This window comes from Tympanuchus pallidicinctus, unplaced genomic scaffold (assembly GCF_026119805.1).
Source record: "Tympanuchus pallidicinctus isolate F22 unplaced genomic scaffold, pur_lepc_1.0 scaffold6, whole genome shotgun sequence".
In the NCBI taxonomy this organism is placed as follows: Eukaryota; Metazoa; Chordata; class Aves; order Galliformes; family Phasianidae; genus Tympanuchus; species Tympanuchus pallidicinctus.
The window spans coordinates 44,350,123-44,377,392 of NW_026294780.1; the positions used below are offsets into that span (position 1 = coordinate 44,350,123).

The following is a 27,270-nucleotide window of genomic DNA, read 5'->3' on the forward strand; positions in this document are numbered from 1 at the left end:
AACAACCTATTGCAGTGCTCCTGACAACTTCCAAATTGTGCATGGAAACTGGGACAGCCAACTTGCACACCAGTTGTGCAACAACCAGGTTGTTTCAATCACTTAGCACTGTAGACAATCTGGGATCATTTCTGATGTCTCAGAACATCTCTGGGTATGCATTATTTCTATCAAATTATTGTAGACAGTGTTTCTTAAAACAACTGTTTCAAAGGTTCTTGCTATTTCCAAGAATCTCTATTTTTACATTTCTCAGTGGGAAATCTTCCCAGTTCATGGTATCTGGTTTATTTTTTTTCCCTGTAAATACTACCAGTGCATACTGCTTGTCTCAAATCTTAAAGTACTCGGACCCACTTGTAAATGCTCCCACAATCTTCTTGGTCCCTGGACTTAGGATACCACAGGGATGCTTTTCAGGGGGCATAATAATCAGATGACCCTGTTGTCATTCCTCTACTGTCTCTGTAGCCGAGGCTATTTCTTTGCTTACTGAATTCCCCCAGTATACCCAGTCCTGGCCAGTCTCCTCGTACTTCCCCTGACAGTCAGGATCAAACATCAGTGTAAAGCCTTCTTTGATACCTTTCTCATAAACAAATTAGATAGAAACCACCCTTTACTGTGCTTCTTGATTTAAGAGTTCACCAGCAGTGATTTACATGCCCTGGGTTTTATTCTGCTGAGGGCAGAATTTTAACAGTGCAGCAATCAGACCTCAAATCCACAACCTTCAAAAGACACGACTCTTCCTCCTTTTGAATTACCCTGTGCACCAGAGGCCTCATCCTCTCCCGAGGACTATTCTGAATGGTAGCATCCAAGGTTTTGCCAAGCTCTCTTTACCGCTGTAGCCCCTGAAGAAATAGCTATGACATCTCAGTATTCTTTCGTAACTGTGTTAATAGCAGATCACCTCTTTTGATTGCTGTCACAGAACCATAGAATTGTTAAAATTGGAAGAGACCACTAAGATCATCTATTCCAGACATCAAACCATTGCCACCATGACCTTTCATTTATCCTTTTCCAAATATTTTTAGATACAAACGGACACTGGTGCTATGAATAAACCATAATTCCTACAAGAGAATCCCTCAGCTTTCTCAGTTCAGCTCTTAGTATTGATCTATGTGCTTTACTGTTCAGCCTGTTTTTATTTATTGATTAGCAAGGCAACTAGAAGAGATATCTGCCTGTCTTCTGAGCCCTTCCAGCTACTACAATAAACCTAACTAAAATAATTATCTCATACTATTTTATAAAAAGACAAATCTGCCTTTTTTCCCCTGATTCCTTTTTTCCTCTTCCTGAGCTTTTTGAAGACCACTTGTAACTTTTCAGAAATCACCTCTCTTAAAATTTCCTAGTGGCTATCTGCCTTTTCCTGTGGAGTTTTAACCTCAGTTAAGGAGGCGTTTCATTTCCAGCAAAGGCCGGGTATCAACTAGTGCTTCTGTAAGAACCAATTCTCCTACATAAAACATACACACTTCAGGTTTAAATTAAACCATTGGCCTTTACGTTAAGGAGTTAAATCCTTAATTAAGACCTTAATTGAATTACTAGTGAGTAACTTAATACTGACACATTTTTACTTTGGGGTGAAAACCACAAGCAGTTGAATCTTTTTCTAGGGGTGCCCTGATACTATCCAAGCTGCGCTGCTGCCTCATCACCCCAACTGTAAAAGACTATTTCTTCATATGCCCACCTAAATCTATCCTCTTTAAGCTCAAAGCTATTTTCACTTGTTCTGTCACCACAAACCCTGCTAAAGAGTCTGTCCTCTTCTTTCCCGTAGTTCCCCTTTAGATACTGAAAGACCACTATCAGGTCAACTTGGAGCTTTCTCTTCTCCAGGCTGAACAGCCCCAGCTCTCTCAGCCTGTTCTCATGTAGGAGAGGTGTTCCATTCCTCTGGATGCACTCCAACAGGGCCATGTCTCTCCTGTCCTGAGGACTCCACATCTGGATGCAGTACTCCAGGTGAGGTCCCACAGCACAGATCAGAGGTACGGGATCACATCCCTTGCCTTGCTGGCCACAATGTGTTTGATGCACCCCAGGATATGGTTGGCTTTCTGGGCTGCAAGAGCACATTATTGACTCAAGTCCAGCTTCCCATCCACCATTACAATAACTTAATCACTCTTAATACTTTAACTCAAGAAAGCCCAGATCAATATTCAAAAGGAAGTGCACATGGTTTGAGATGTACCATCCACCGGTGGAAAATTCTACTACTGAGTAAAGAGCAAAGTAAATACTAACAACTACTGCAATACTCAAATGGAAAATCATAGAATCATAGGACCATAGAATGGCTCAGGTTTGAAGGAATCTTAGGTTGGAAATCTTTTCCAACCTAAAAGCAGAAGAACAATTGAAGTCTTGAAAATAGGGAGGAGAAGTTGAACTGAAAAAATGAAATCATGATATCAGTGTAATAAGTATATCAGAATCTCATAAAGCAAGATAATAAAGAGTGCAAAGTGTCAGATGTCAATTTGTCAGACTGTCCCTCTGCTGCCATCTGTCACACGACAACAAAATGTAAAGGGGTATTGGCAGGAAGATTCGACCTCTACTGCCATACCACCAACATCCACCTCCTAGTTCATGGGCCAATATAATAAAATAGGAGGCAATGTTTTTGGTGCAGCTTTACTGTATTTGCATATTGCCAGTGTGATTATATTCATATTATATTATTTTCTAGTATGTTTGTTGTTATATACAGCATGTCATTATTATAATATTGCATTATAGAATAGTTGTGGCTGGCAGGCATCTGAATGTTTTCTAGTCCAAATCCCTTGCTCAAACCAGATTAAGCGGGAGGAGGTTGTCCTTCATGAAGGAACAACATTAACATATAGCCACAGTTACCATGGAAGAGCTGTTTGTACTGACCATGAGGTGCTTGAATTTACAATGTTTGCTGGACTGATTGAAAGAAACGAAAAACAAACCTAAAGAAACAAGCAAAACTCTCTTACAGCTGTTAAATTACAATGGGGGACTACACGAAAGTGAGGATGTTTATTAACAAAATGTTTAAAGGTCAAAATTGAATATCTGCATGCCATCTTGAGGCCTCTTAAATACACCATAGTGAACTGAACATAGTGGAGGAACAAAGCAAATGCCTTCTACTAATCAAAAAAGGATTTGAGAATGCACAAAAGGAAGGCTGCTTAGATAAACATTGTTGAAAGGAATGTTATTCAAAACAAGAAAGCTTCATTTGAAAAGCCGAAGTGGTGGCCAAATAGGGTGATAGGAAAGAGCTGTAAGATGTGGTTAAGTACAAAAAAGGTAGTAAGGCAAAAAAAACCTCACAAAATTCTCTGAAATCCAAAGAAAACTATTAACAAAAAAAGCATAAAATTATTATTATGCATATAATTATGCATAAGATTATGTGTAAAAGCAGAATGCTTATCAGATGGCTGTGAATGGAATGGAACAGAGTGGAACGGAACAGAACGGAACGGAACAGAATAGAATAGAATAGAATAGAATAGAATAGAATAGAATAGAATAGAATAGAATAGAATAGAATAGAATAGAAAATAGTTTAGTTGGAAGGAACTTACAAAGATCATTAGTTCAACTGCCTGAGGATTTGAGGACTGAGCAGAATTTAATGCATGTTACCAAGGTTGTTGTCCAAATGCCTCTTGAATGCTGACAGGCACGAGGGCATCAACCCCTTGCTAGGAAGCCTGTTCCAATGTCTGACTACCCTTACAGTGAAGAAATGCTTTCTAATGACCAGTCTGAACCTCTCCTGGCACAGCTTTGTGCTGTTCCCATTCTGCCACCAGTTTCCAGAAGCAAAGACTAGCATTCCCTGTCCATGTCCCCTCCTTCTAGAAAGCAATGAGGTTGCCTCTCAGCTTTCTTTTCTCCAGAATGGACAACCCAACTGTCCTCAGCCTCTCCTCATATGGCATACTCTCCAAGTCTGCTAGCAGCCTTTTTGCCCTCTTCTGATTGTTCTCAAGGACCTTGGCATCCTTTTTATATTGTGGAGACCAGGACTGCACAAAACATTCGAGGTGAAGCCACACCAAAGCTAAATACAGTGGGAGAATCAGCTCTTTTGTTTGGCTGTCCATGCTGTATTGAACCCATCCCAAAATGCAGCTTGCCCATTTGGCTCCCAGGGCGCACTACTGGCTCCTGGTGAGCTACTGTCACAAACAAGCTGCTCTCCCAATCTGTACTGGTGTCCAGCATTGCTCTTGTCCCAGGTGCAAAACACAACATTTACCTTTGCTGGACTTCATGCCACTGATTGGAGCTCAGTGCTCCAATCTACCCAGATCCCCCTGCAAGGCCTCTTGTCCCTCTCGTCCTTGTCCCAGCCCCTCCCAGTTCCATGTAATCAGCAGACTTCCTAGGGATGCATTCCACTTCTTCACCCAAATCATAGTGGTAGAAGGAGGTCAAATTACTGAGGCAAGACTTTCCTTTGATGAATCCATGTTCACTATGCTTGATAATAGCTGTGTTCCTTAAATGCCATTCAACATCCCTCCAGGCCAATCTTCTCCATAAGTTTTTCCAGGGATTAATGTTAGCCTAAAAGTGTAGTTTCCTGTGTCTTCTTTCATGTCCTTTATGCAGGAGGGCATAATGTTAGTTAGCTTCCAGTCTGCAGGAACCTCCCCAGACTCCCATGACTTTTGGTGAACTTTAAAATCCTGTTTATTCTGATACTAATCCTGTCAGGCCCTATGGCTTTATGCATGTTGAGTTGATACGGCTGTTCCCCCGCAACTCCAGTAAATACAGATGGAAAGTCACTGCTCCCCCAGTCATGGTCCTTCAACTCTGAGGTACTGGCAGCCCCAGATCTGTCTTTACTGTTAAATGCTGAGGCAAAAAAGGCATGAATGCCTCCGCATTTTCCTCCCCTTTACTTGTTAGGCGACCATCTTCTCCAAGTATCAGTGCAATATTTTCCATTGATCTCTTCCTGCTTTTGACATTGAAAAAGGCTTTTTTGTCATCTGACCCCAAAGTAGCCAGCGTCAATTCAAGCTGAGCTTTGGCTTTTCTTATTTTCTTCCTGCAGTTGTAAACGGCAGCTCTGTAGTCTCCCTATGTAGCCAGACCTTCCTTCCGGAGCTTATGTGCTTTTTCTGCCCCAGTTCCAAGAATTCCCTGTTCAGTCAGGATGGTCTTCTGCCCCACTTGCTTTACTTGCAGCACAGTTGGATTAACTGCTCCTGGGCTTTTAAAAGGTGATTCTTGAAAAGTGACTAACTCTCATGGACCCCTTAGCACATTAGAGCAGATTCCCAGAGAAACTTGCTAATTAGCTCCCTGAGAAGCCTGAAGTTTGCTCCCATAAACTCTGTAGTGGCAAATCTGCTAACCTTTCCTCTTCCACCAGAAATTCTGAAGTCAACTATTTCATGTTCACTCCATTTATGTCTAGGAATTTGAAGTCTCCCATAAGGATGAGGGTAACCAGTGATGAGATTTTCCCTAATTGCCTGTAGAACAGCTCAGCACTTCCATCTTCCTAGGTGGGTAGTTGATAGTAGGTACCCATGCCAATGTCAGCCTTGCTGTCTGCCCTCCTTGATCCTCGCTCAGAGGCTCTGTACTGCAACATCTCTAGCAGCAAGGGCTGTACAGTCAAATCTCTCCCTTACATACACCTTCATGTCATCTGCTCTGCTTCATCTTTTGTGAACAGTCCATAGCCTTCCTACATTGCTTTTCATGCTTTTATACTGTTCAATACTTTGGTGACCACACCATGGATGTAGGACTCCAATTTTCAGTTCTACTCTGTTTCTAGATAGTATGAACTTCAGCTCTTTATTCAGCAGCATTGCAGTACCTGCACTGCAATGACTTGCAAATCCATCTGGATGCCTACCTGTGCTACCTACGCAGAGTACCTTCTTTAGCAGGAGAGTTGGTCTCAGTGATCTCTTGAAGTCCCTTCCAACCCCTGAAATTCTGTGACTCAAAGCTTTGTTACAAAAGAGGGCAGTGAGGCAGTTGCACAGGATGTCCAAAGAAGCTGTGGATGCTCCATTCCCGGACGCATGAAAGGACAGGTTGGTGGGGCCCTGCGCAGACTGAGCTGCTGGGTGGCAGCCCTGATCATGGGAGGGAACTTTAAGAGCACTTCCAACCTAAGCCATTCTATAATTCTATGATTCTCTGAAAACTGACGTGTATACTGGGCAAATTACTAGTAACTCTGTTAAAGAAACACTGAGAATTAGTGGATATATGCATTTCCAATGGGAAATTGTACGACACAAATATATTTGGGACCTCTGTGTGAAAAATTCTGTGAATAAAAGTTGGTTGTTCTGTGTTCTGGTTGTTGGTTATTCTGTGAATAAAAGGTTGGTGTCATTGTACTTTAGTGTTCAAAAGACATGGAAGAAGGCCCTTTGCCAAGGGGACCTTCACTCTGATGAGATGTTGTTTCCAGTGTGCTGCTGAGATCCTTGCTAAAGCATCATTGTTTCACATACCAATAAATAATGCATAAACAGAGGTAAAAAGTGAGGAGGTGAAACTTGAAGATGCCACTAGGACTACTAAATAGCAGTGGTGAGGATTGACTTTATGAAGAACCACACAAACATATTGTAAGTCTGAATAACAAAGCAATTAAATGGAAAGTCCAATAGTGACATATAAAATAATGCACATTGATAGCTTCCTTGTCCAGAAATTCTGCCTTCATAGATGTGATGATGGCCTCTGAGCTGGCTGCTACCTTTCAAAAGTGAGAATTAGTTGTATGTAGAGCTCGGCTTAGAGTTCAGAAGCAGAAAGAAATGACCTACAATTGTTACTATGCCAACATAATGCACAAATTTTTTTAATATTCTGTGCAACATTGAGCTCCTCTGCTCAGCTGGTATTAAATTGGATGAGTTTTAGGGTTAAAAAATAATCTAAGTGTGCAGTCTTGCTTCCATACAAAGAATGAGTAGGAAGGCTGGGACAACTCAGCCTGGGAAAGGGCTTGGGAATGTGGCATAGATCTACAAAACCATGGATGGTCTGGAAAGGGTGAACACATCTTGACTGTACTCACATCCAGTCTGGAAAAAAAAGGAAAATTATCACCTATGGTAATGCTTGAAAGCCTTATTTTGTCATCCAAATGCACTGCTTTTTTTCTATTGAGGATTAAAAGGTCATCAGCTGAGGTCAGTGGGAGCCATACTCAGAGTCAATGAAAGAAATTATCCTTGCTAAAGTAGATGCAAGGTCAGAGAGTACTAAGAGGAAGTGCCATGTAAGTTAGCCTTGTTCCAACACTTCTCTATCAGTCCCAAGTGGAGATAGGATACTGTCCTAAACAGACCCTAGATCATTATCAGTAAGTGTCCACTTTTTATATAGGAATGAACATTTTTTTCCTCCACTTTTTAAATATAAAAAGTAGATAGTACAGAAAAAAAATTAGCAGGCACTGTTCAAAGTTTGAGACAGATGAAAAAGTGTGATTTTGCACATACGTAATTCTGTTATACATCTATATTATATATTTATTATATATCTTCAATGTACACAGTCTAATTCTGCAGCAAAAGTTTTCCATGGTAAGTGATTCTGCAGAGGTTCTTTCTGTGTAGTGGCTGCCAGAGATCAGCATGGGCAAGTTCACTGAAAAAAAAAACCCAAAACATCAAGGGTTATTACATTTCCTGACAGTTCTGCAGCAAATCCTTGAGAAAAATTATTGACAACTGAGTGACTATTTCTAGAGAAGCATCACCACATACTAGACTTTTTTTATTGAACTGCTGCACAAGTGTCCCTGATTGGTCCCTGCCACATGCCACAGACAGAGTACCAGGCAAAGTGAGCATTTTGACTGGTTCTGTATGGCCTTTCTTGGCATCTTATTTTCTCCTGTCCACATCCATCTTGCAAGTATGTGAAAAGCGTGTGTGTACATCTGTAGGTTTGATCTTCCAAAACTCGGCCTGACAGCTGTACAGTGGCTTTCTTATACTTTTATCTTTGATACCAGAAATCTTGTTTGTTATTTGTTTCCCAGGCACACAGAAATGGCTTAGATTCAAGATATTCTTACTGTGTAGTTTATCATTCTACATACTTAAAATTGGGCTGCCTTTATACAGTGACTAGGGTGGTCACTTCTTCTAGCTATGGTCTCTCATGCTTTGGTTTTTTTGTTTTTTGTTTTTTTTTTTTCAAGAAATTGCACTTGTGTTTCTATGGTTATGGCCTGCAAACACTGTGTTCTGTATCTCAAGAAACAGCCAAAGATAATTTGGATAATATCTTTATAGATGTCTGTGGCTAAGATTTCTCATGCTAAAGCAAAAGAATCTTTCATTACTCTATTAACTTCACTCAATTTGTCATATCAAATAGAAAATAAGCCTCTATCACTCATTTGTGAACTCTTGGCATGGCACAATTGTCCTTTCATCTCTTGCCTAATTTTAGCAGTTGGTCTCACAATTCTAATTCTAATACATCTCAGCGATGCAAGTGATGACAGATCTGTGCATTAAATAGATGAAAAATGAAAAAAAAGAAAGCATCCCTGAAGTGGGAGTATTCAGTTCCCAGAGCTGATTTACTTACACTTGCAAATATTTTCAGGATTGCCTGTCAAAGAGAAGTGGAGTTTTCTATGGGTGTATCTGGAGGATGCTTTACATAATGCTGCTGATCCCACTGAAGCATTTAAGCTTCGCAGAGACGCAAGCAGAGAATCACAGAATTGTAGGGGTTGGAAGGGACCTCTGGAGATCATTTAGTCCAACCACCTCCTAAAGCAGACACCTGCCAGTAAACCTAGGACATTTGCTTGACACAAGAAAATGGCACTGCTATGCTGACATTTGGAGATTATTTTATTACCTTCAGAGGTTGTAGTGACCATCACAGATTATTTTAAAACAAAGTAAATACTTGATACTATTGTTACATTAGAACATCTGGGTTATTTGTTAGAATCATTGGTTAGCTCATAGGAATTATACCTACTATCCTACTTAATTCATTTAAGAGGTGTCTAGGAAATTAATGTGTATAGTCCAGCAAATGAAGTGCAAGCAGCATATTAAAGTCAGTGTTCTTTGGAGCTTTCCACAGGGCGATGTTTTTTGGAGACTGCATCATGTAAATCTGTCAGGTCAATTTAAGATCCGAAATGCAAAGAGCTGCCTTAATTTTAAAGCGTATCATCATTGTCTCTATTCCCCCTTACATAAGGTTGTCACTTTCTTTGATAACAGTATCATCATAAAATAACCAGTCGAAGTTTATGGGCAGCTCAGTCAGAGCTGACAGGCCACGGTCCCACTCCTGCCCTGTACATGAGTACCAGTGATTGCAGCAAATAAGAAACACTGCATTTCTCAGCACTGAGCAATGCAAAATATCAAACTGTTGGTCACAGACATCCTCCAGCTGACTGGAAATCATCTGTACAGGTGGGAGCCTATCTCTCCCCAGCATGGTGCCACATACATCACTTGTATGGATCAGGGGGTTCCAGAAGACTGGAAGAACATCTTGGCTTGCTGGGTCTCTTCTTGCCATCTGTTTGGCAAGCTGTGTTCTCATCATGGGGAAATTAATCTAACATGAGATTCTTGCAGGAGCAATGCTTGCCTGATTCATAGGAGGATCTCATGAGAAAGCTGTGAGATTTGTGTCAAAAAAGCTGTGAGATTTCATCTGAATTGGAAATCTGCTGACTGCTTGCTGTGTGTTTTGCTTCTTGTCTGTCAGCTAGAATATGTGTTGTTAAAACCAGTCTAGCATGTGTAAAGGAAGAGCAGGGAGATCTGTTCTATTGCTCCAGAAAAACACAGCCTTAATTTAGGAGTTGGAAGTGGAGTACAGCATAACTACAAGGAAGACAGACATCTGCTGAAAATGCTACCAGCAGGGCAGAATACACAGAATCTTTCAGCGGAAAACATTTCATCTGCTTGTGGATATGGTTTTTGTGGTGATGGAACACAGGTTCAAAACATGACGGAGGCGATTCTTGTCCCCACTTTGGAGTGGCTTCTGATTTCAAAGTCCCTCAGATACAAGCCCTTGTTTCCACAACTGGACATTCATACCAGCTCTGTACACCCAGGAAAGTGTGTTATCTTAGCTTGTACATTATTGGATAGATGGAAGTAGAATTCCTCTCCATCCACCAAAGTCACTATTTGTAAATTTTGCTAACACTTAGTTCTGTCATGGATTGGGAATTGATTGAATGCCTTGTCCTGTAATCAGCTATGCCAAAGCTTCATTTGCCCCATGGTATAAAGTCACAATATAGTAGAATTATTAAGGTTGTAAAAGACCACTAAGATCATCTAGTCCAACTATCGACCCATCGCAGTGGTGTCCACTGTCCATGTCACGGAGGGAGTCAAGCAGAATTGTGACACAAATAGTGAGTGCTGAAGATAACTAAAGCTACAAAAAGTACATTTTCATTTTGTCATTCTTTTTAATGAGAAGTAAAATAAGAGCTGATGCAGGAGATGCTGGGCAAGAGAAAGCTTTATTATATATAAAAACTTCTCTGCTTCTTCCCTGCTCTATTATGTGAAGAATGAGTCATAGTTCTGACAGCAGCGGATGAGAAAAGTTGTGGCAGAGGGACTGCGAGTACAAAAGGAGGCAGATGGGCCAGTGCTGGAACATGCTGAACAAACAGCTTACTTCATTTTGTTTATTCTCTACTAAGGCGCTTGGTCGCTGGGTATTGGGAATGTTACATCAAACTAAAACCATCGTGCTAATTCTTCTCTGATGTCATGCTCCAGATTTCAAAAGAATTACAGCTTTGGAGCTGTAATTGAAGCAACAACAACAAACTGGCTGAAATATCTCTGCCAAACAAAACTGGATTAAATCATGCATTTGCGTTTATTTTCTTTCTCCAGAAAATGAACAGTTCGCCTTCATTTCAGTGAGGACTCTGAAAGCAAAACAGGAGGCAGTTTATCCAAGACACAGTGAGCTATCTCCTGGTTTTACTGTAAGAATCCATGCAGACTTGATTGACTGCTACCCTTTTTAATAACCATTCCACCTCTGACTGCTCACACCTTTCCAGGCACAAACTGTATATGAACAAGGTCATTTGGTGACAAACCACTGCAGAGATGAGTGTTGAGGTGCCTCCAAGCTAGATACTTGGGCACATGGGGTGGTAGTACACCCTAGGCTTCATGTGTCTTCCACAAAGAAACACAGAACTCAGACTTTCACTGGAACAGGTTGCCCAAGGAGGTTGTAGATGCCCCATCCCTGGAGGCACTCAAGGCCAGGCTGGATGTGGCTCTGGACAGCCTGGTTTGGTGGTTGGTGAGCATGCCCACAGCAGGGAGGTTGAAACTGGATGAGCATTGTGATCCTTTTCAACACAAGCCATTCTATGATTTTATGACTTCAGATAAAGACCAAAGATGGTATTAGCTCAATGTGAGCAGCTTCCTAGAGCATGGTATGGTGCGATGTGTGAGTGACCTCTGTCCTATGAGGGAAGAGGAACCCGGTGCTGCAGTACTTTTCCCCTTCTTCTCTCATCCTTGCCACTACCACCTCCAGCTGGCTCATCCAGTCCTGTTCAACGTGTGCCAGTAAAGAGGATTTCACTAAGTCAGCTCTGTCTGTGACAGAGATGATTAATTCCTATTTTTGCACGGGGATACGCTGGTTGCAAACAAAACACAGAATCTGAACAATTCACAAAGCTGCAAATTTCATTTGTTTAAGTGGACATTTTTAACTCCCAATGGTCAAACATTTAGAAGTCTTCCTAAAATTCTGAGTAAATACTGGGATTAAAGGTGATGTTATTCTCTCCTTCAAAAGCACACATATAGTCTATCTGATATTTTAAAATAAAACATAGAAAGTCTTCAACAGAGGAGAGCCATAAGGATGTTCCAAGGGCTGGAGCACATTTCCTACAAAGGCTGAAGGAGCTGGGCTAGTTCAGCCTGGAAAAGAGAAGGCTGTGGGGAGACCTCACTGCAGCCTTCCAGTGATTAAACTGAGCTTGTAAACATGACGAAAATAAACTTTTTACATAGGTAGATAGTGATAGGAAAAGGAGGAATGGTTTTAAACTAAAGGAAGAGAGATTTAGACATCAGGGGGATGTTCTTTACTGAGAGAGTGGTGAGGTGCTGGAACAGGCTGCCCAGAGATGCTGTGGATGCCCTGTTCCTGGAGGTGTTTACGGCCAGGTTGGATGGGGCTCTGGGCAATCTGACCGAGTATTTTGTCTAGCAGCTGGCAGCCTTGTGTGTGGTGGAGGGTTGGAACTCAATGATCCTTGAGGTACTTTCCAACCCAAGTCATTCTATAATTCTGTGAATGTACAATACCCTAAATTGTTTCCCAAAGCCAGAAAAACAGAAAATGCTGCCAATGACTCAAACCCATCTGAGTTTTACCTAAAGAAACATCAGGAAAATACAAACTCAGGACAAAATTTTAAACTTAGTTTGTAACATACTTTTATACTACAAGTACACAAATGCATGAGTTCTCTGTAAGTGCTTGTGTCTGAATGCTTACATGGGTGTATGCATATGCATGCATATGTATGCATGCAGTTGGAGATACATTTGTGCAAACGTGAGCATTCTCCAACACCACCATACAAACTCCCCTCTCTATAACTACCTGAAGGGAGGTTGTAGTGAGCTGGGGGTCGGCCTCTTCTCTTGTGTAACTGGTGATAGAACTAAAGGGAATGGCTTCAAGCTGCACTAGAGGAGATTCAGGCTGGACGTTAGGAAATACTACTGCTCTGAAAGAGTGGTCAGGCACTGGAATGGGCTGCCCAGGGAGGTGGAGTCACCGACCCTGGAGGTGTTCAAGAATGGCTGAATTTTGTGTTGAGGGACATGGCTTAGTGTGTACTATTGGCGATGTGTGGATGGTTGGAATGGATGATCTTGAAGGTCTTTTCCAACCTTGGTGACTCTGTGATTCTGTGATACGCAGGGATGAAACAGCAAATGGATTGCAGTAAAAAAAGAGTGAATAACACGAAGAAAGTGGTATTGGGGAATGGAGTTGCAGTGATAATGGTTTTCATGGAATCATAGCACAGCTGAGATGAAAAGGGACCTCTGAGTCCACCTAGTTCAGCCTCTGCCCCAGTAGGGACACTCAGAGCAGGGTGCGCAGGGCCACGTGCAGGCAGCTCTGGGAGATCCCCAAGGAGGAGACCCCACAGCCTCTGTGCAGCCTGTGCCAGTGCTCCATCACTGCACAGCGCAGAAGGGCTCCTGGTGTTCAGAGGGAACCTCCTGTGCTCCAGTTTGTGCTCATGGTCTCTGGTTCTGGGGCACCAGGCACCACTGACAGAGCCTGGCTCCAACCTTTGGCATCGTTGCTTCAGGGATTTATGGACCTTGATAACATTCTCCTGAGCCTCCTCTTCTCCAGCTGTGCAACACCAGCTTCCTCAGCCTCTCCCTTCACAGGAGAGGTTCTCCAGTTCTTTTACCATCTTTATAGCCTTCTGTTGGGTTTTCTCCACTATGTCCAGGTCTCTCTTGTACTGGGTAGTGCATAACTGGACCCAGCACTCCAGGTGTAGCTTCACCAGTGCTGAATAGAGCAGAATTACCAACTCCCTTGACCTGCAGGCAGGGCTTGCCTAATGCAGCCCAGGATACCATAAGCACTCTTAACAGCAAGGGCATGCTGCTGGCTCATGTTCAATTTGGTGTCCAGGAGGACCTGCATTACCTTTTCTGCCAAGCCGCTTTCCAGTTGGATTGTTCCCCACCAGGGAACAGACTGAACTTACATCTTTGCACTTGCTCTTGTTACACCACCTGAGGTTAAGTGTTAGCAAGGACTACCTTGATATGAAAGTGGATTTGGTGTTGGCTGGAGTTCATGTGGAAAGACTTGCAGGCTGTATTTAATAACGGTGCTTAACCACCACGTGTAAGATGTGGAGCACCTAAACCTGATCATTCTGACTTTGCAACCCTGCTAATACTTATTTATCTATGTGTTGTGTCAGAGTAACTGTAGGACAGCAAAACATCATTAAATAATGTTTATTTTGCTTCTGGTTTCTATATTTGTGTGAAGAAAGATCTTAGCAGAATAGCACAGAGTTAACTATGAGATAAACACAATCCATACCAGAGCTTTCTGAGTAGGGAACTTAGGATGGCTTATTCTATATAAAAACAATATTAGATGTCTTTTATCATTCCATTTAAATATTAACATTAATCATCAATATAATAAAGAGGAAAAAAACAGTTAAGGAAGGACCACAGGTGATAAAAAAAAATGTCATGACTAATGTTGCAAAAAGAAACAGCTTGGAAACCTTCTGTGTTTTTCCTTCCTGAATACTTTCTGTTAAAATTGCCCCTACTCCTTCACCTCTCTTCGTGCAGCAGACACTTTCATCTTCCTGTCTATCCAGCCTTATGGCTGACAGCAGATGAGCTACCAGCATTCAATGATATTTCATTTCTGGATTGCACAGAAAATGAACATGGGCTTTGCAATTTTAGTCTCTGGAAATAGAAATGTGTTAGTAGGTTAAGCTGCTATGCTGAAGACACACAGCACTAAAATCTTCAGTGGTGGTATTTTCTTGACAGATTCATTTTAACAAAAAAATCCCTTGGTTTACAGAAGTGAAACACTGTCACTGGAAGTTTGTGCTTGTAGATAGCAAAATATTGACCAAACAACAGGAAAAATATGCAGACTTCTTCATTTAGCTTGCCTGCATCACTTGATAGCTGCCCTGCTGCAGGAGATTGCCACATCTCCCTTGTACCATTCTCACAGCTGTGGGACTGATGTACAAATGTCTGTGTGCTCCATAAGCACTGGCTGATGAATTTGCACGGGTCTGTCAAGCATGCATTGTGTCAGAGACCCAGCCTTGCCCAGGTGTGCAGAAGGCAGCTCTCAGCCTCCCCTGCTGTGGTGCAGAGCAGACAAAGCCTGCCCAGAGACTGCAGGGATGGAGAAATGGACCAGGTAATGGACCATCATCAAATCTAGGGAATGTATGGGGGCCTGCAGTGGTGGCTTTTCTTGCCACCGTGGGTTGAATAGAGCAGAACCACCCTTCGTGGGCAGTGCTTCTGCACAGGTCTGGAGAGAAAGTAGGTCTATAGGGAAGGAGAATTAAAACGAGTGAGTCAGTCTCTCCTGAAACTGGGCTGTTGCTGGGAACAAGAAATGCAAAAGGGAATAGAAACAGAGACAAGAGGGCATGTAACTGCAGCCCAGATGGGTGGCTTGCATTCAGTTGTGTCCTGGATCCGCTGTGAGTTTACCAGGAGTCAAGATTCAGAAATAATTGGAATTGTAAGCTGTTGAGTATGCTGTGCATATGTCATCTTGTGATGAGTCTTTGATTCCTTGTGATATTCTGTGATGAGTTCTTCAGAACTGCTGAAGTTTTTATTAGTAAGGAAATATAATAAATTCCCCTCGGAAGCTGAGTCATCCAGTGACTATACAAAAAATCTCAAGCAGTCACTCAAAATCCACTTTTCAGGTGCAGGGAAAGTTGGCAGCCAATTCTATCTACCCAAACCCAGGCTAAAAGCAAAATGCAGAATTACTTTACCAAAGTGAGGAAGCAGTACCCTCCAGAAAACAGGCTGTATAAGAATTTGAATGCAAGAAATTATGCTGGCAATGAAGATAACCACATCGTATGGTAAAAGAGACAGTCTCAAAATACATTCAGGAAAATAAGATGTGATCAACGTTTAACTCTGCAAGTTTCAATCTCCGACCTTGTGTATGTGGGAACAGCCTGACTATCAGACCCAGCGTGTTAATCAGCATGAGCCACATGACAGAGATGCTGTTTGGTTTTCTCTGCTCTGTCTCTGTCACTTGCTGATAAGATGCAGATAAGATTGGATGGGGCCCTACGCTGCCTGATCTAGTGGGTGGCAGCCCTGCCCTCAGCAGGGGGGTTGCAATTAGATGATCTTTCAGATCCCTTCCAACCCTAAACCGTTCTATCATTCTATGGTTGTATGATAAGATGCCATCTCAGTGGCTGGAGCATCTCAGAAGCCACAGCTCTCCTCTGGCCATGACTTTGCTGTCTGAAGTGATAGTTCCCATGCTGCTCCTTGTTGCAGACCACAGCTTCCTCTCAAAAGGCTCTGACACTGAAAGCTGCCCTCCAAGCCACTCATGGGATCATTTCCTATTCTGCTTCCATCCAAAGGGAATGAGCTAAGTCCTGTTTCAGGTGTCTGGGGTGAATGTCTCCATGGCTGAATAGGGTTTGAGAGCACAGATTTGAGCAGCTTTGCTGGCAGACTTTGGACTGGGACAGTAAGCAAAGCAGCTGGAAGAGGACACCTATGTACAACCCTTGGTGCTGGCAAGGTCTAAGTTAGGCATCACTGGAGTGGTCTCAGTTGGGTCCTAGTTCAACCCACCTTGAAGGTTCCTGATCTTTACCAGGGATCTTTTTATAATTATTTTGCAGTGTTAGAGCAAATGTAGCAAATATTCAATCCATGGGATTAAAATGGACCTCTGAATCCCTGTGCTCTAGCCCCTGCCCTAGCAGGGATACTCAGAGCAGGATGCCCAGGGCCACATCCAGTCAGCTCAGGGAGATCCCCAAGGAGGAGACCCCACAGCCTCTGGGCAGCCTGTCACTGCACAGTACAGAGGTATTTTCTGATGTTTATGAAATAAAACACAGCACCTAGAGATACATGTGGCCCTCCTGTGTGTGTTGACAGAACAGAAGAATAAACAAACTGTTACATCTGTAGTGTGTATAGAACACTATTTCACAACTGCAGTGGGCTAGGAGCACTCATCTGTGCCATCTGTGTTTGGATGTGGTGCTCAGGGATGTGATTTAGTGGAAGATTGTTAGAGTTAGAGTAGCATGGTTAGATTGTTAGAGTTAGAGTAGCATGGTTAGGCTGCAATTGGATTTGATGATCTTAACCTCTTTTCCAACCTGAATTCTATGTTCCAATTCTATGATTCTGTGATTATGTGATCACTGTTGCTCCACTGAGAAGTGATAAGACATTAAGGGATGGTAAGGCATTTACTGCAGCTTCTTGTTAAGTCCTAAAATAGCAATGTATTTGGTCCCTGTCAGCATTCAAAAAAAAGCAGTCCCTTGGCTCCACAAACTCATCCTTGAATTACTTGTGCTGAATGAGATTACTCATTAACCCCTAGAAGCGTGCTTATGGTTTCACTCATTTCTGCAAGAGAAGCCTGGGAAATAACACATCCTCTTCATAATTCCATGAACTATACTCACAGTGACCCACGTGAAGGATATACGGGAACCTAGCCTAATAATTCAAGCAACTCCAATTACTGAGAGCACAGACATTTAAGTGCAGCCCAAATGCAGGAATCCAGACAGTTTCCAGATGCTGCATAGCTGCAGGGCCCTTTTCATTGGGCAAAACCACATGCGACACTGACATGTGATTGCTAGCGGCCCTCCTTGAGCTGAGAACGTTTCTCTCTTAAGAAAATGTAAGATCTATTAATCAGGACTTACTTCCTTTTCTTACTACTGTTTGCACTTGTGTGGCTTCTGCGTAAACAGCATTTGGGTTTTGCTTCAAGTTTTTATGCTTCTGATTTCCAACAACAAAACTGAAAGTTGTTAGCAACAGCAAGCAGAAGAAGGAGACTGAGCATACCAGAAGGCACACCAGCTGAGGTAAGACAAGGCTTGCCAGCTTTTTCTGATGTAGATAAAATAGTTGCAGTGAATAAAATACAATCTGCTTGTATATTGCTCGCAGTAAGCTTTGTGTTTGACAGAAGCTGTGATCATTAACTAAATTTCTCTATGATAAAGTTGGACTTGAGAACTTTCCTTGGCAGAGAGAATGGTGGATTTATGTAACTAGCAGTGTTTCTAGATGGAAGATGACAGTCAAGTAGTGGGTCTGATTAAGTGAGTGTTGGCTTTTAACTAGATGATAAAAATAATTGGTTAATGGCAAACTTTCAAAATAAAAGAGGTTAGGAGTTAGAGTTTGAATTCATTTATTTTTAGTATTGTGCACGCAGTGAGGTTAATAATACATGTTTTGGTGAACGTAATTCAGTGTTAACTCCACAGTGTTCTATTACGTTTATTTTTGGTAACGCTTCTCCTGAAACACAACACGAATAGCAGAAGGAAAACCAATGGGAACTTTGAGACATAGCAGAACTTTCGGTTTTCTCAAAGTTCAGTGGCAAATGCTAGCAATCCCAAATATAGCAGCAATACCACACCTGCTTTCATATAATGAAGATGGGACTGTTGTGTCAGGAGTCTTCTTCAGGGGGCTGTTGTGATAGATGCACAGAGCGCTTCCTTTTTGGGTCTGTATATTTATCTCTCAGGGTAAAAAAGACATGTATTTTGAATGAAAGCTCCGATACCTTTGTTTATCATTGGATATGCAGAACACTTCACTGAAAATACGTTCTTTAGGAGTTCTTTGTGTTACAGAGATCTCAGGGTTTCAGAGTAGCGGATGTGAGAGACTTCTCAGTCTGGAAATGGAGAGTTTCCCTTTTACACTTTTAGCAGCAGCCTCTTCCAGCTCACCTCCCCCCAGTGAGAGGAGATGACACAGACAAAGGCCCTCTTCTATCTGCCCGACCGTAGATTCCCAACAAGCCTGCTGAGCACCCCACGTGGGAACACATCCATAGTGATACATTCACACTATCCACCTCCTTCAGAAATCTGTAAACCTTGACTGCATCCTCCTCCTGTCCATGCTGAATTTACCCAGGCTTTTGAGACCTTGCTCCATCACCTTGCTGATTTCACTCGTCTCTCTCTGCCTCTTCTCTAGGTCTATAATCTCTTTTTCTTGGGTGCAGAGAACAGAACTGCACGGCATGTTCACTGGGGGGAATGCAGGAAGGTTTATACAAGGTGATTTTATACCAGTTGCCCCAGACTTCTTGGTGATGTGATTCATTTTCTTGAAATTTTTGTCTGTTTCTGCTGCAGCTAATGCAGAAGCAAACAGTAATGTATCACGTAAGCATGGTTTAGATTATTTTCTCCAGCATTTATCACCTTCCATTAAACTCCACTAATACTCATCTGCCAACTTTCCAGCATGACATCAATGAATGTCAATGGGTGTAATTTTTTCCTCATGGAAGAACTCAGTGAGAGTCCTTTGCTTCAAACGCACTTCCATGTCAGACACCATTTTGTCAGACTGCCCCTTTGATGCCATTTGCCAACAAAATGTAACGAGATGTTGTTGGGAAGGTTCCACATCTACTGCCATACCACCTTCTGCCTCTAATGTCATGGGCCAGAACAGTAAAATAGGAAGCATTACTTTTGGAGCAGCTCTCATGTATATTTACTGGGGGTCAGTAAGCTCCCAAGCACCAGGACCGCTGACTCGCAGCCCTTGGGCTCCTCTCTCATGCTGTTTTTGTACATGAAGAGCTGCCCTGGTGCTGCAATGGTCCCCTGGAACAGCACATGATTATAATGGTGGGTTATGTGCCTTGGCCAGCAGTCTCACATGTGAGAGGCTTTGGGGTACTCATATGAATGCCATCTGGTCCTGATTACTTATTAGCCTCTCATTTGCCTACAGTTTGATATTTTCTACACGTGCATGTCCAGTGCATCTGGCTCCTCTGACCTGACATAAATTTTGTTCAATTCTCTGGATTTGGTTGTTGCTGTTTCGTGTTGGTTTTTTTCAATACTTTTTTCATATTCCCTCTAAAACTATATAGTCTTTTTGGTTCTGGGACTGTTCCTCTGGCCCACAACACTGCCATTGTGAGTTCTACCATGATTGCTGGTACAGTACTCCCTCCCTCCAAAACTGCCTGAACTGGGGCCTGTGTGGCACTAAAGATCAAACAGCATCATGTCTTGCAGACTGCAGAATTATTTGTCCCAGGAATTAGGCATTTGTTGTATATCTTGTTCTGATGCACCATCACATCTGTATGAAGGAATCTGAAATTCCCTACCTGCTTTCAGCTTTTCTAACATTTTCTGATGACTATCATTATCATGGTGAGGAGTTTGGTAGCATAACCCTAGTACTATATTTTTTCATTATGAGAAGATGGAATGACTGTCCACGAGGACGTTCAGCTGTAATATTTGTATGCAATTGCTAGTTACACAGCCCTTCCTGCACAGTGTCACTCCTTCACCTATATATCCTACACTATCATTATCATCAAGCCGACAGCATGGCAGAGAGGCTCCCATTGATATACTTACACAGCAGTTATTTCAGAACAGCCACCCTTTCCTTTGCTCTGCAGATGTGCTCTCTCTCCTGCCATGGTGTTTTTGGAATGTTTCAACTTGGTAGCTTCCATCATAGAAAGTCACATATAGAAAAAATTTATTCCAAGGGAGCTTCCAGTACCACTGAAGAGAGAATCCCATTTCAGATTGTCCCCTTCTGTCTCTGTTTTTCTAAGAAGGATGTTAGATAGTACCACCAATAAACTTCTGAAGTCTTTGGGGGGCCCTATAGGTCCGGTCCTATGCCTGAAACCCCTCCTATTCATTCCTGTTTTGGGAATGGCTGGTATGGATGGATGCTTGGGCTATAGCAAAGCACCATCGAAAGACCTCTTCCCTTTGCAGTACATTGGGCTGTGATGTCTCCCTGTAAAATAGGGGGACCAACTTCCATTAGAGGAAAAGTTGGTTCCTGATCCCACACAGAAAACTTTGATGTCAGACAGTAACTTTGTACTGGGTACTAAAACTAGGTTGGATGGAGTCCTGGGAAGAGCCTGATCTAGTGGGAGACAACCCTGCCCATGGCAAGGGGATTGCAATTAGGTGATCTTTTAGGCCCCTTCCAAGCCAAGCCAGTCTGTGATTCTATGACTACGAAATCTCCTAGGACTGCAAAAGTTGTGTTGGGAAGCTTACGTTGTCTATCCCCTCCACTGGTGAAGAGTCTTTCAAATGAGGAGGAGATTTCCTTTAGAGGAGAAGTAGTGTTCAGTTTGCCCAGTTCCAGCCTTCAGCACTCCTACACTTCACATACATTATTGCCATTGTTTCCTGGAGGGATGATGTCAGGCCCAGCAGAGATGGTCATGTTATTGTTGTGAGTGAAAGCCCCTGTTCCCCAAGCCCAAGCTGCCTCAGTCCCATCCTGCTACAGGGGGTAAGCTCTGCTTCTTAAGAGCCCAGCCTGACTAGGTTGCATTTCCCATGCTCTGTCTCACAGTTTGACCATGAAAAATAACTTCTGGGACACATCTGGTTGCTGCATTAAGTGATCTGTACTCTGACACAGAGCCCTGAAGAGGTCACTGGCTGCCCTCAACACAGCACAACTCTTGTACCACAAGAAGGTATCTGAGTTCACAAATGAGCTTCCATTTACATCAGTGTTGCCAGTACTATAGTGTGTTAGTGGTGGTCCAAGAAGACCTGGTCTGGAGCAAAATTTTCTCTCTAGGGAGACTCCAAGAGCACAAATAATTTTATTTAAAATCACGAAGGCTGTGAGGCATAGACATAACCTGCAAGCATAGAAACCAGGCCCTTATCTTTCTCACTGGGACATATTCAAACTCTTTTTTCATGCACCTGGCAATTTCATATAGTTCTGCTTTTTAGGCTAAGATTTTTCAGTGCATTTCTGGGATGTGCTGGCAGTTGCAGAGAAGGGATTGCTAAACAAGTGACGGAATTGGAGACCTCCTTTTAGGAGTTGGACTTGATTATATTTATGGATCCCTTCCAATTCAGACTATTCTATGATTCTATGATTTTAAAATACTACTAGTTACAGATCACATGAAAGAAAAAATCAGGAGTTTAACAAGACTTTAATGAGAAAAAATATATATACTATTTAGAGTGTTTGATTGATTGGTTGTTTTGATTTGATTGAAATATAGTCTCATAGGAATGAAATTATTACTTTCTATGAAAATAGCCTGTTTCCCACAGGCCATTTTCATTAGGGCTGCTAATGCAGGCTGCCATGGAAGTACCTGTAGATGAATGTCTTATAGAAGAAATGAGCACATGAAAGGTTGGTAAAGTAGTAAATGAAGAAAAGACCCCACAAAAAGAGACCTAGGAAACTAACTAGAGGAAAGAAGAAATGCACTGTGAGGGGGAGGGAATTAAAAAAGAACCCTGAATGAGAGCAGTATTTATAGTGTTTCAGGTCAAAACATCCTTAACTTATATCTGTTGAAGTACATCAATATGTCCTTGGTATCACTCAAGAATATTGATTGATGTGCTGGGAACAACAGATATCATACCAGGAAAATTTGGCTGGTTCCTATGGGCAAATTCAGTTATTTTGACTTTTCATCCTAATTCGAAGCTCAGACTTACTGGTGGATGATGATTTCTTTTTCTGATCAGTTTTTGATGCTTCCATGGGTGGTATCCGGGTTCTCAAACCTCCTGCTGCAAAACGGCCAATGTCAAGTTGGCTTATTTTGCATTGAGAAGATCAGGGAATTGCCATTAAAATGAATGCATAACATCCACTTTTAGAAGACAGCTCTTTCATAATTTGAGGGAAAAACAAACAACCACAAAACCTGTTGTAATACTGAAACCATTTAGAGCTTTCTTGGTGTGTTCATTTACAGAGACATCACAAAGTGATCACTCATTAAGGAAGCTTTAATTTCCACCGCGTCTTGTAATTTCTGTCCTGTGAAACAGCCCTAGCACTGAACTCCCTGCAGAGACTCCAGCTCCGCACTTGCTCCACTTCTTCATACTTTTGCAGAAAGACAGAGAGCTCCCACACCAGACAATGAATTTTTCTGAGATGACACCAAATGACAGCTCCACTAACAGCTCATTCAACTGCCACGCGGATGCCTTCAAGCAAGTCATTTATCCCATCATGTACCTCTTAATCTTTTTCCTGGGCAGTGTTGGAAACAGCCTCTCCATATATGTTTTCCTCCAGCCTTCCCAGAGGAAGACCTCGGTAAACATTTACATGCAGAACTTGGCAGTTTCAGATCTCATGTTTGTGAGCACTTTGCCCTTCCGAGCCACCTATTATCTGTTGGGATCACAGTGGGTGTTTGGCGATATCCTCTGCAGGATCATGACCTACACCATGTATGTGAACATGTACTGCAGCATTTATTTTCTCACCGTGCTCAGTGTGGTTCGTTTCACGGCCATCGTCTACCCATTCAAGAGCTGGAAAGTAACCAACATGAAGTATGCCAAGATAACGTGCGCAGTGATATGGGTCTTTGTTCTGGCAGCCTCCAGCCCTCTGCTGAGCAAAGTAATTGCCGGGTACAGAAACCCAGACAAGTGCTTGGACCTCCACCCCAGCAGCACGCAGCACCTCCTCATGATGAACAGCTTCGTCCTTGTTGTGGGCTTCATCTTGCCTTTTTGCACAATTATCGTCTGCTACATCTTTGCCATCAGAGCGCTGCTCAAGTCCAAGACTCCCCAGCGCAAGAAGGCAGTCTGTCACAAGAAAGCACTGTCAACCATCATCATCACTCTCATCCTCTTCCTCCTGTGCTTCCTGCCGTACCACATACTGCGCACGGTCTACCTGGTGCTCGGTGGCTGCAGCCCAGCCAATCTGTTTGTGCACAAAGCTCAGGCGGTCTCTCTCTGCCTTGCTGCCACTAACAGCTGCCTCGACCCCGTGCTATATTACTTCGCTGCTGAAAATTTCAAAGCAAGAATCAGAAGTTTATACCGAAGGTAGCACGTGCGAAATTGCAGTATTACATACCTGCATTCCTGGCAAGACATCTAGACTGGATCCATACTGTGTGGTGAAAGAGGCTACCTGGTGCTGGCTACCTTGTAGCCATACTGCTCTTTGCCAGGTCCCTTGGGAACAAAAGTGACTGGGATAAAGTTCAGTGGGGATGGTCAATACCAAGGCAGGAGCTTAGCAGCGTGGGGGATTGGAGGTCAGGTGCTTAGGTGTGATCAGTTGTCCACTTCTACTGAGCACTATAGATGTATTTGGAATATCCACCCTCCTCACAACAAGGGAACGAAAGGAATTTGCCTTGCTACTGGAGTGCATTTCTTTCATTTCACAATACACAGACATTGATTTTTGAAGGGAAACTGCTCTTATGAGAGTCTCTCTGCTCTCAATTTACCTGTGAGCATATAAAAGTGCCTGCCTTAGATGCTGTACCACCCAACAGCTTCATAGTACCCTGCCAGATCTCTCTTCAAATTCTGGCCAGAAGTTTGTATATAACAGAACTATAAACAGTGAAGATAACTATCTGCTGCAGCTGACTGTGTAAAGCAAGAAGAGAGCCAAATGAAACCCACGATAGCTCAGGCTTTTAGAAAGCATTAAAATTTCTAAATGCACACCTCTGAGGAGACCACTGAGGTATTTTGCATAATATTCCACTGATTACCAAGTGAGGTGACAATTTCCAGCAGACAGTATGAGTACTGGGATGACATGAATGATGTGATGATTAGCAGTGAGGGCAGGATGGGGGCTGGCACAGAGCTGGAGGACTGGAGGTTTGGCAGCTCATCTCCATGAAGGGATCCAGAGGCAAACTAAAATTATTTAGGCAGTGGGGAGCTATACCTATGCATACTTTAGAAAATATCACAAAATTGCTGTCTGCATTTTTAAGTCCCTATTTTCTAATGTATTTCTTGCAAATCAAAGCAGTTGCAATTAAGAGAAGACAGGGTGCAGACTCTGTTTGACCACATTGAATGTTGAATTTAAAAATATAAAGATGAGAAAGTTCTTCATGTTTTCCAGGAGAATAGCCTCTTGTGTGAGACCTTCAGCAATGCTGAGGCCTTCCCTCCTTGTGAAATCCAAAGGAAGGTTTCTGACAGTGAAGGTGCTTTCTCAATACTCTGAACTTTGTTGGAGAAAACAGTCAATAGACTGAATGTTATTACTACCAAGCAAAAATAACTCTAGCTATTTTCAGCTCTGTCCCAAATTCGCAGAAAACAAATCATTGCTGGTCAGGTGGAAAAGTACTTGGCATGTCGTTGGGAAAATCACACTTCTCTTGGCTATGTAAGGGTTGTGTTGAATTGAAGAGGCAATGTGTTTTAGTCATTTTGTTCTGTCTTTGATGTAAGCACAACATTTTATCATTAAATCTTAGTAATGTTCATGTGCCAAACCCTTAATTCAATACCTCAAATTGGCTTGTGTGCCTTAGAGTTGACCTACTGAAGCCATTTAAACACCTGCAGCGCTGAGTCCCATGCTCTTGAAGGAATAGGGAGTAATGCCACTGAATTGCAATCGCTGCAGGATCAAGTTGGGAGCTTGTGCAAAGGGAGAGCAGACAAATAAATAGAAGGAAAGGGGGCAACCTCTTTTTCTTCAGTTTTCCCTTGTCAAGAGTAGTCCTGAGCAGCAACAAGTGACAATCTCAGAGCCTCTGGTGAGGTGTTGTACACCTTAACTGACAGAAGGGAATGGAAAGTAATGAGAGGTGGTTATCCTCAGCCCAATCTCACTAATGCGTTTGCAGCCATGCCTATCCAAATGTACCCTATTAGTGGATCATTTTGCATCTAAAGGATAATTGTATCCCAGTTTTTTTGCATAGAATATGATACAACTTTGTTAGCAATTGAATGAACTGTCAAAACCAAGTTTCAATAAACTAGATTTACTATTTGCCTAAGTTATGCTTTGTATTGATTGCACAGCTAACAAGGAGTGCAGGGGGAGAAAGACAAAGAAGTGGAGATTGAATTTTTGTTAAATGGGCTATCATTTCACAAGGGAGAAATGTCTTTGGATGTGTGAGAGCATCCCGCTGCTTTCTTCACCAAGAAAATTGTTGGGAACATGAATCCAAATCTGGGGTGTGGATAATAGTAAAAGATTTTCTAAGTATTATTTACGTGCCAAAGGACTGAAGATCATCCTTGTCAGAGATCCTCATGCGCATCTTCAGTAGAACTTGCACGACATGCCATGCTCACACTTACTGCCATTTCTCCCTTCAAAACCCTTGTATGTTTCTGCACACAGTGCATAAGATCAGTGATCTTCACTGTGGAAATAAAAAATGTTATTAAAAAAATCCCCACTGTCTATTATAAAAATTACAAAACCGGTTACTATATAAAACAGTAAAACTACTAACAGTGCCTCTGGATCCCTCAAGGGACCACCTACCTTCAATAAAAGCATTTTGATATCTCTTTTATAGGAGACAAAATCCATGAATAGCTACACTCGTAGAAAATAAAAGTAATTGTAAAATTTTAAGCTCGAGAGAGACCTAGGTATAGAAAATTAAGTATTTAAGTGATCATAAATGATTTAATTACCTGTAAATGATTGTAAATATGGCTTCCTATGCATGTTTTCCAGTCACTCATGAAAGCCTTGGGGTTTCTAGACAAAGCTAATTTTTTCGTCCAAAGCTACATCAGAGACAAAAGAGATTTTCTAAAGTAAACTTGTAGCCTGAACCACTTGATCCTCAGCACAAGGAAATATCACTCCTTACGTTTGCATTTTCATCCCTGGAGGCCCACGTATGGCTTCGTTTGCCTGATGGAGCAGTATTGCAATGCACAGGGAAGCAGCGCGTTTTTGTGGACTATGGACATGCCTCTGTCTTTTCTGTTTTCCATATGTGACCCCATGCCTTCCCAGAGGACAAACCTGCTGCTTACTGTTTTCCATATGCTTTTAAAAAAAAAAAGCCAAAGATGAAGAGAAGATTGGTGTGAGCTGGGCAAGAATCGTTGAGCAACCCGTTCTTATCTAACAGAGAACATTATTATAAGCAATGCACTGTATATATAGTAGTCTAAATTATAATATGAGCATTACAATTTATATATACTATAAATTGTAGTATCTGTACATTATCTGGAATATATATGTATTGTCTCATAAGGAGTATATAACATACATAATGCTGTTTTCATATAAATACAAGTAATAAATTATTACAAGCAATACTTTATCCTGTGTAATTTTCATTTTCATACCTTCTGCCTTCCTTGACACACATCCTGTCAACAGGGCTTATATTTAAAGCTCTTAAGAGAGTCTGGAGGAAAGGAAAAATACTTCGCTACTCAGCATCCCCTCTGAGCTGCGTATTGCTCTGTGCTGCAACAGCATCTCGTGTTGGCAGCAGAGCAGCTGTCAGACTTTTTCTCCTTATCTTAGAGCTGTAGAAGCTCCTCTTGGTCCTTTGGGGTGGTCAGGACAGAAGTGACCTGCTGCA

The 27,270-nt window shown here is 42.2% G+C and overlaps 1 protein-coding gene across 1 annotated transcript; it reads left to right on the forward strand.

Moving 5' to 3' along the window:
- The first annotated feature begins 17,434 nt into the window (after nucleotides 1-17,434).
- CYSLTR2 (cysteinyl leukotriene receptor 2) lies at nucleotides 17,435-26,990 on the forward strand. Its single transcript, XM_052664610.1, has 2 exons — nucleotides 17,435-17,737; nucleotides 22,660-26,990. The coding sequence occupies exon 2, from the start codon at nucleotides 22,830-22,832 to the stop codon at nucleotides 23,760-23,762; it is 933 nt and encodes a 310-aa protein (XP_052520570.1). The 5' UTR covers nucleotides 17,435-17,737; nucleotides 22,660-22,829; the 3' UTR covers nucleotides 23,763-26,990.
- The last annotated feature ends 280 nt before the right edge of the window (nucleotides 26,991-27,270 follow it).

Coding starts and splice junctions, on each gene's coding strand:
- CYSLTR2 (XM_052664610.1), top strand. CDS start 22,830: ATGAATTTTTCTGAGATGACACCAAATGACAGCTCCACTAACAGCTCA.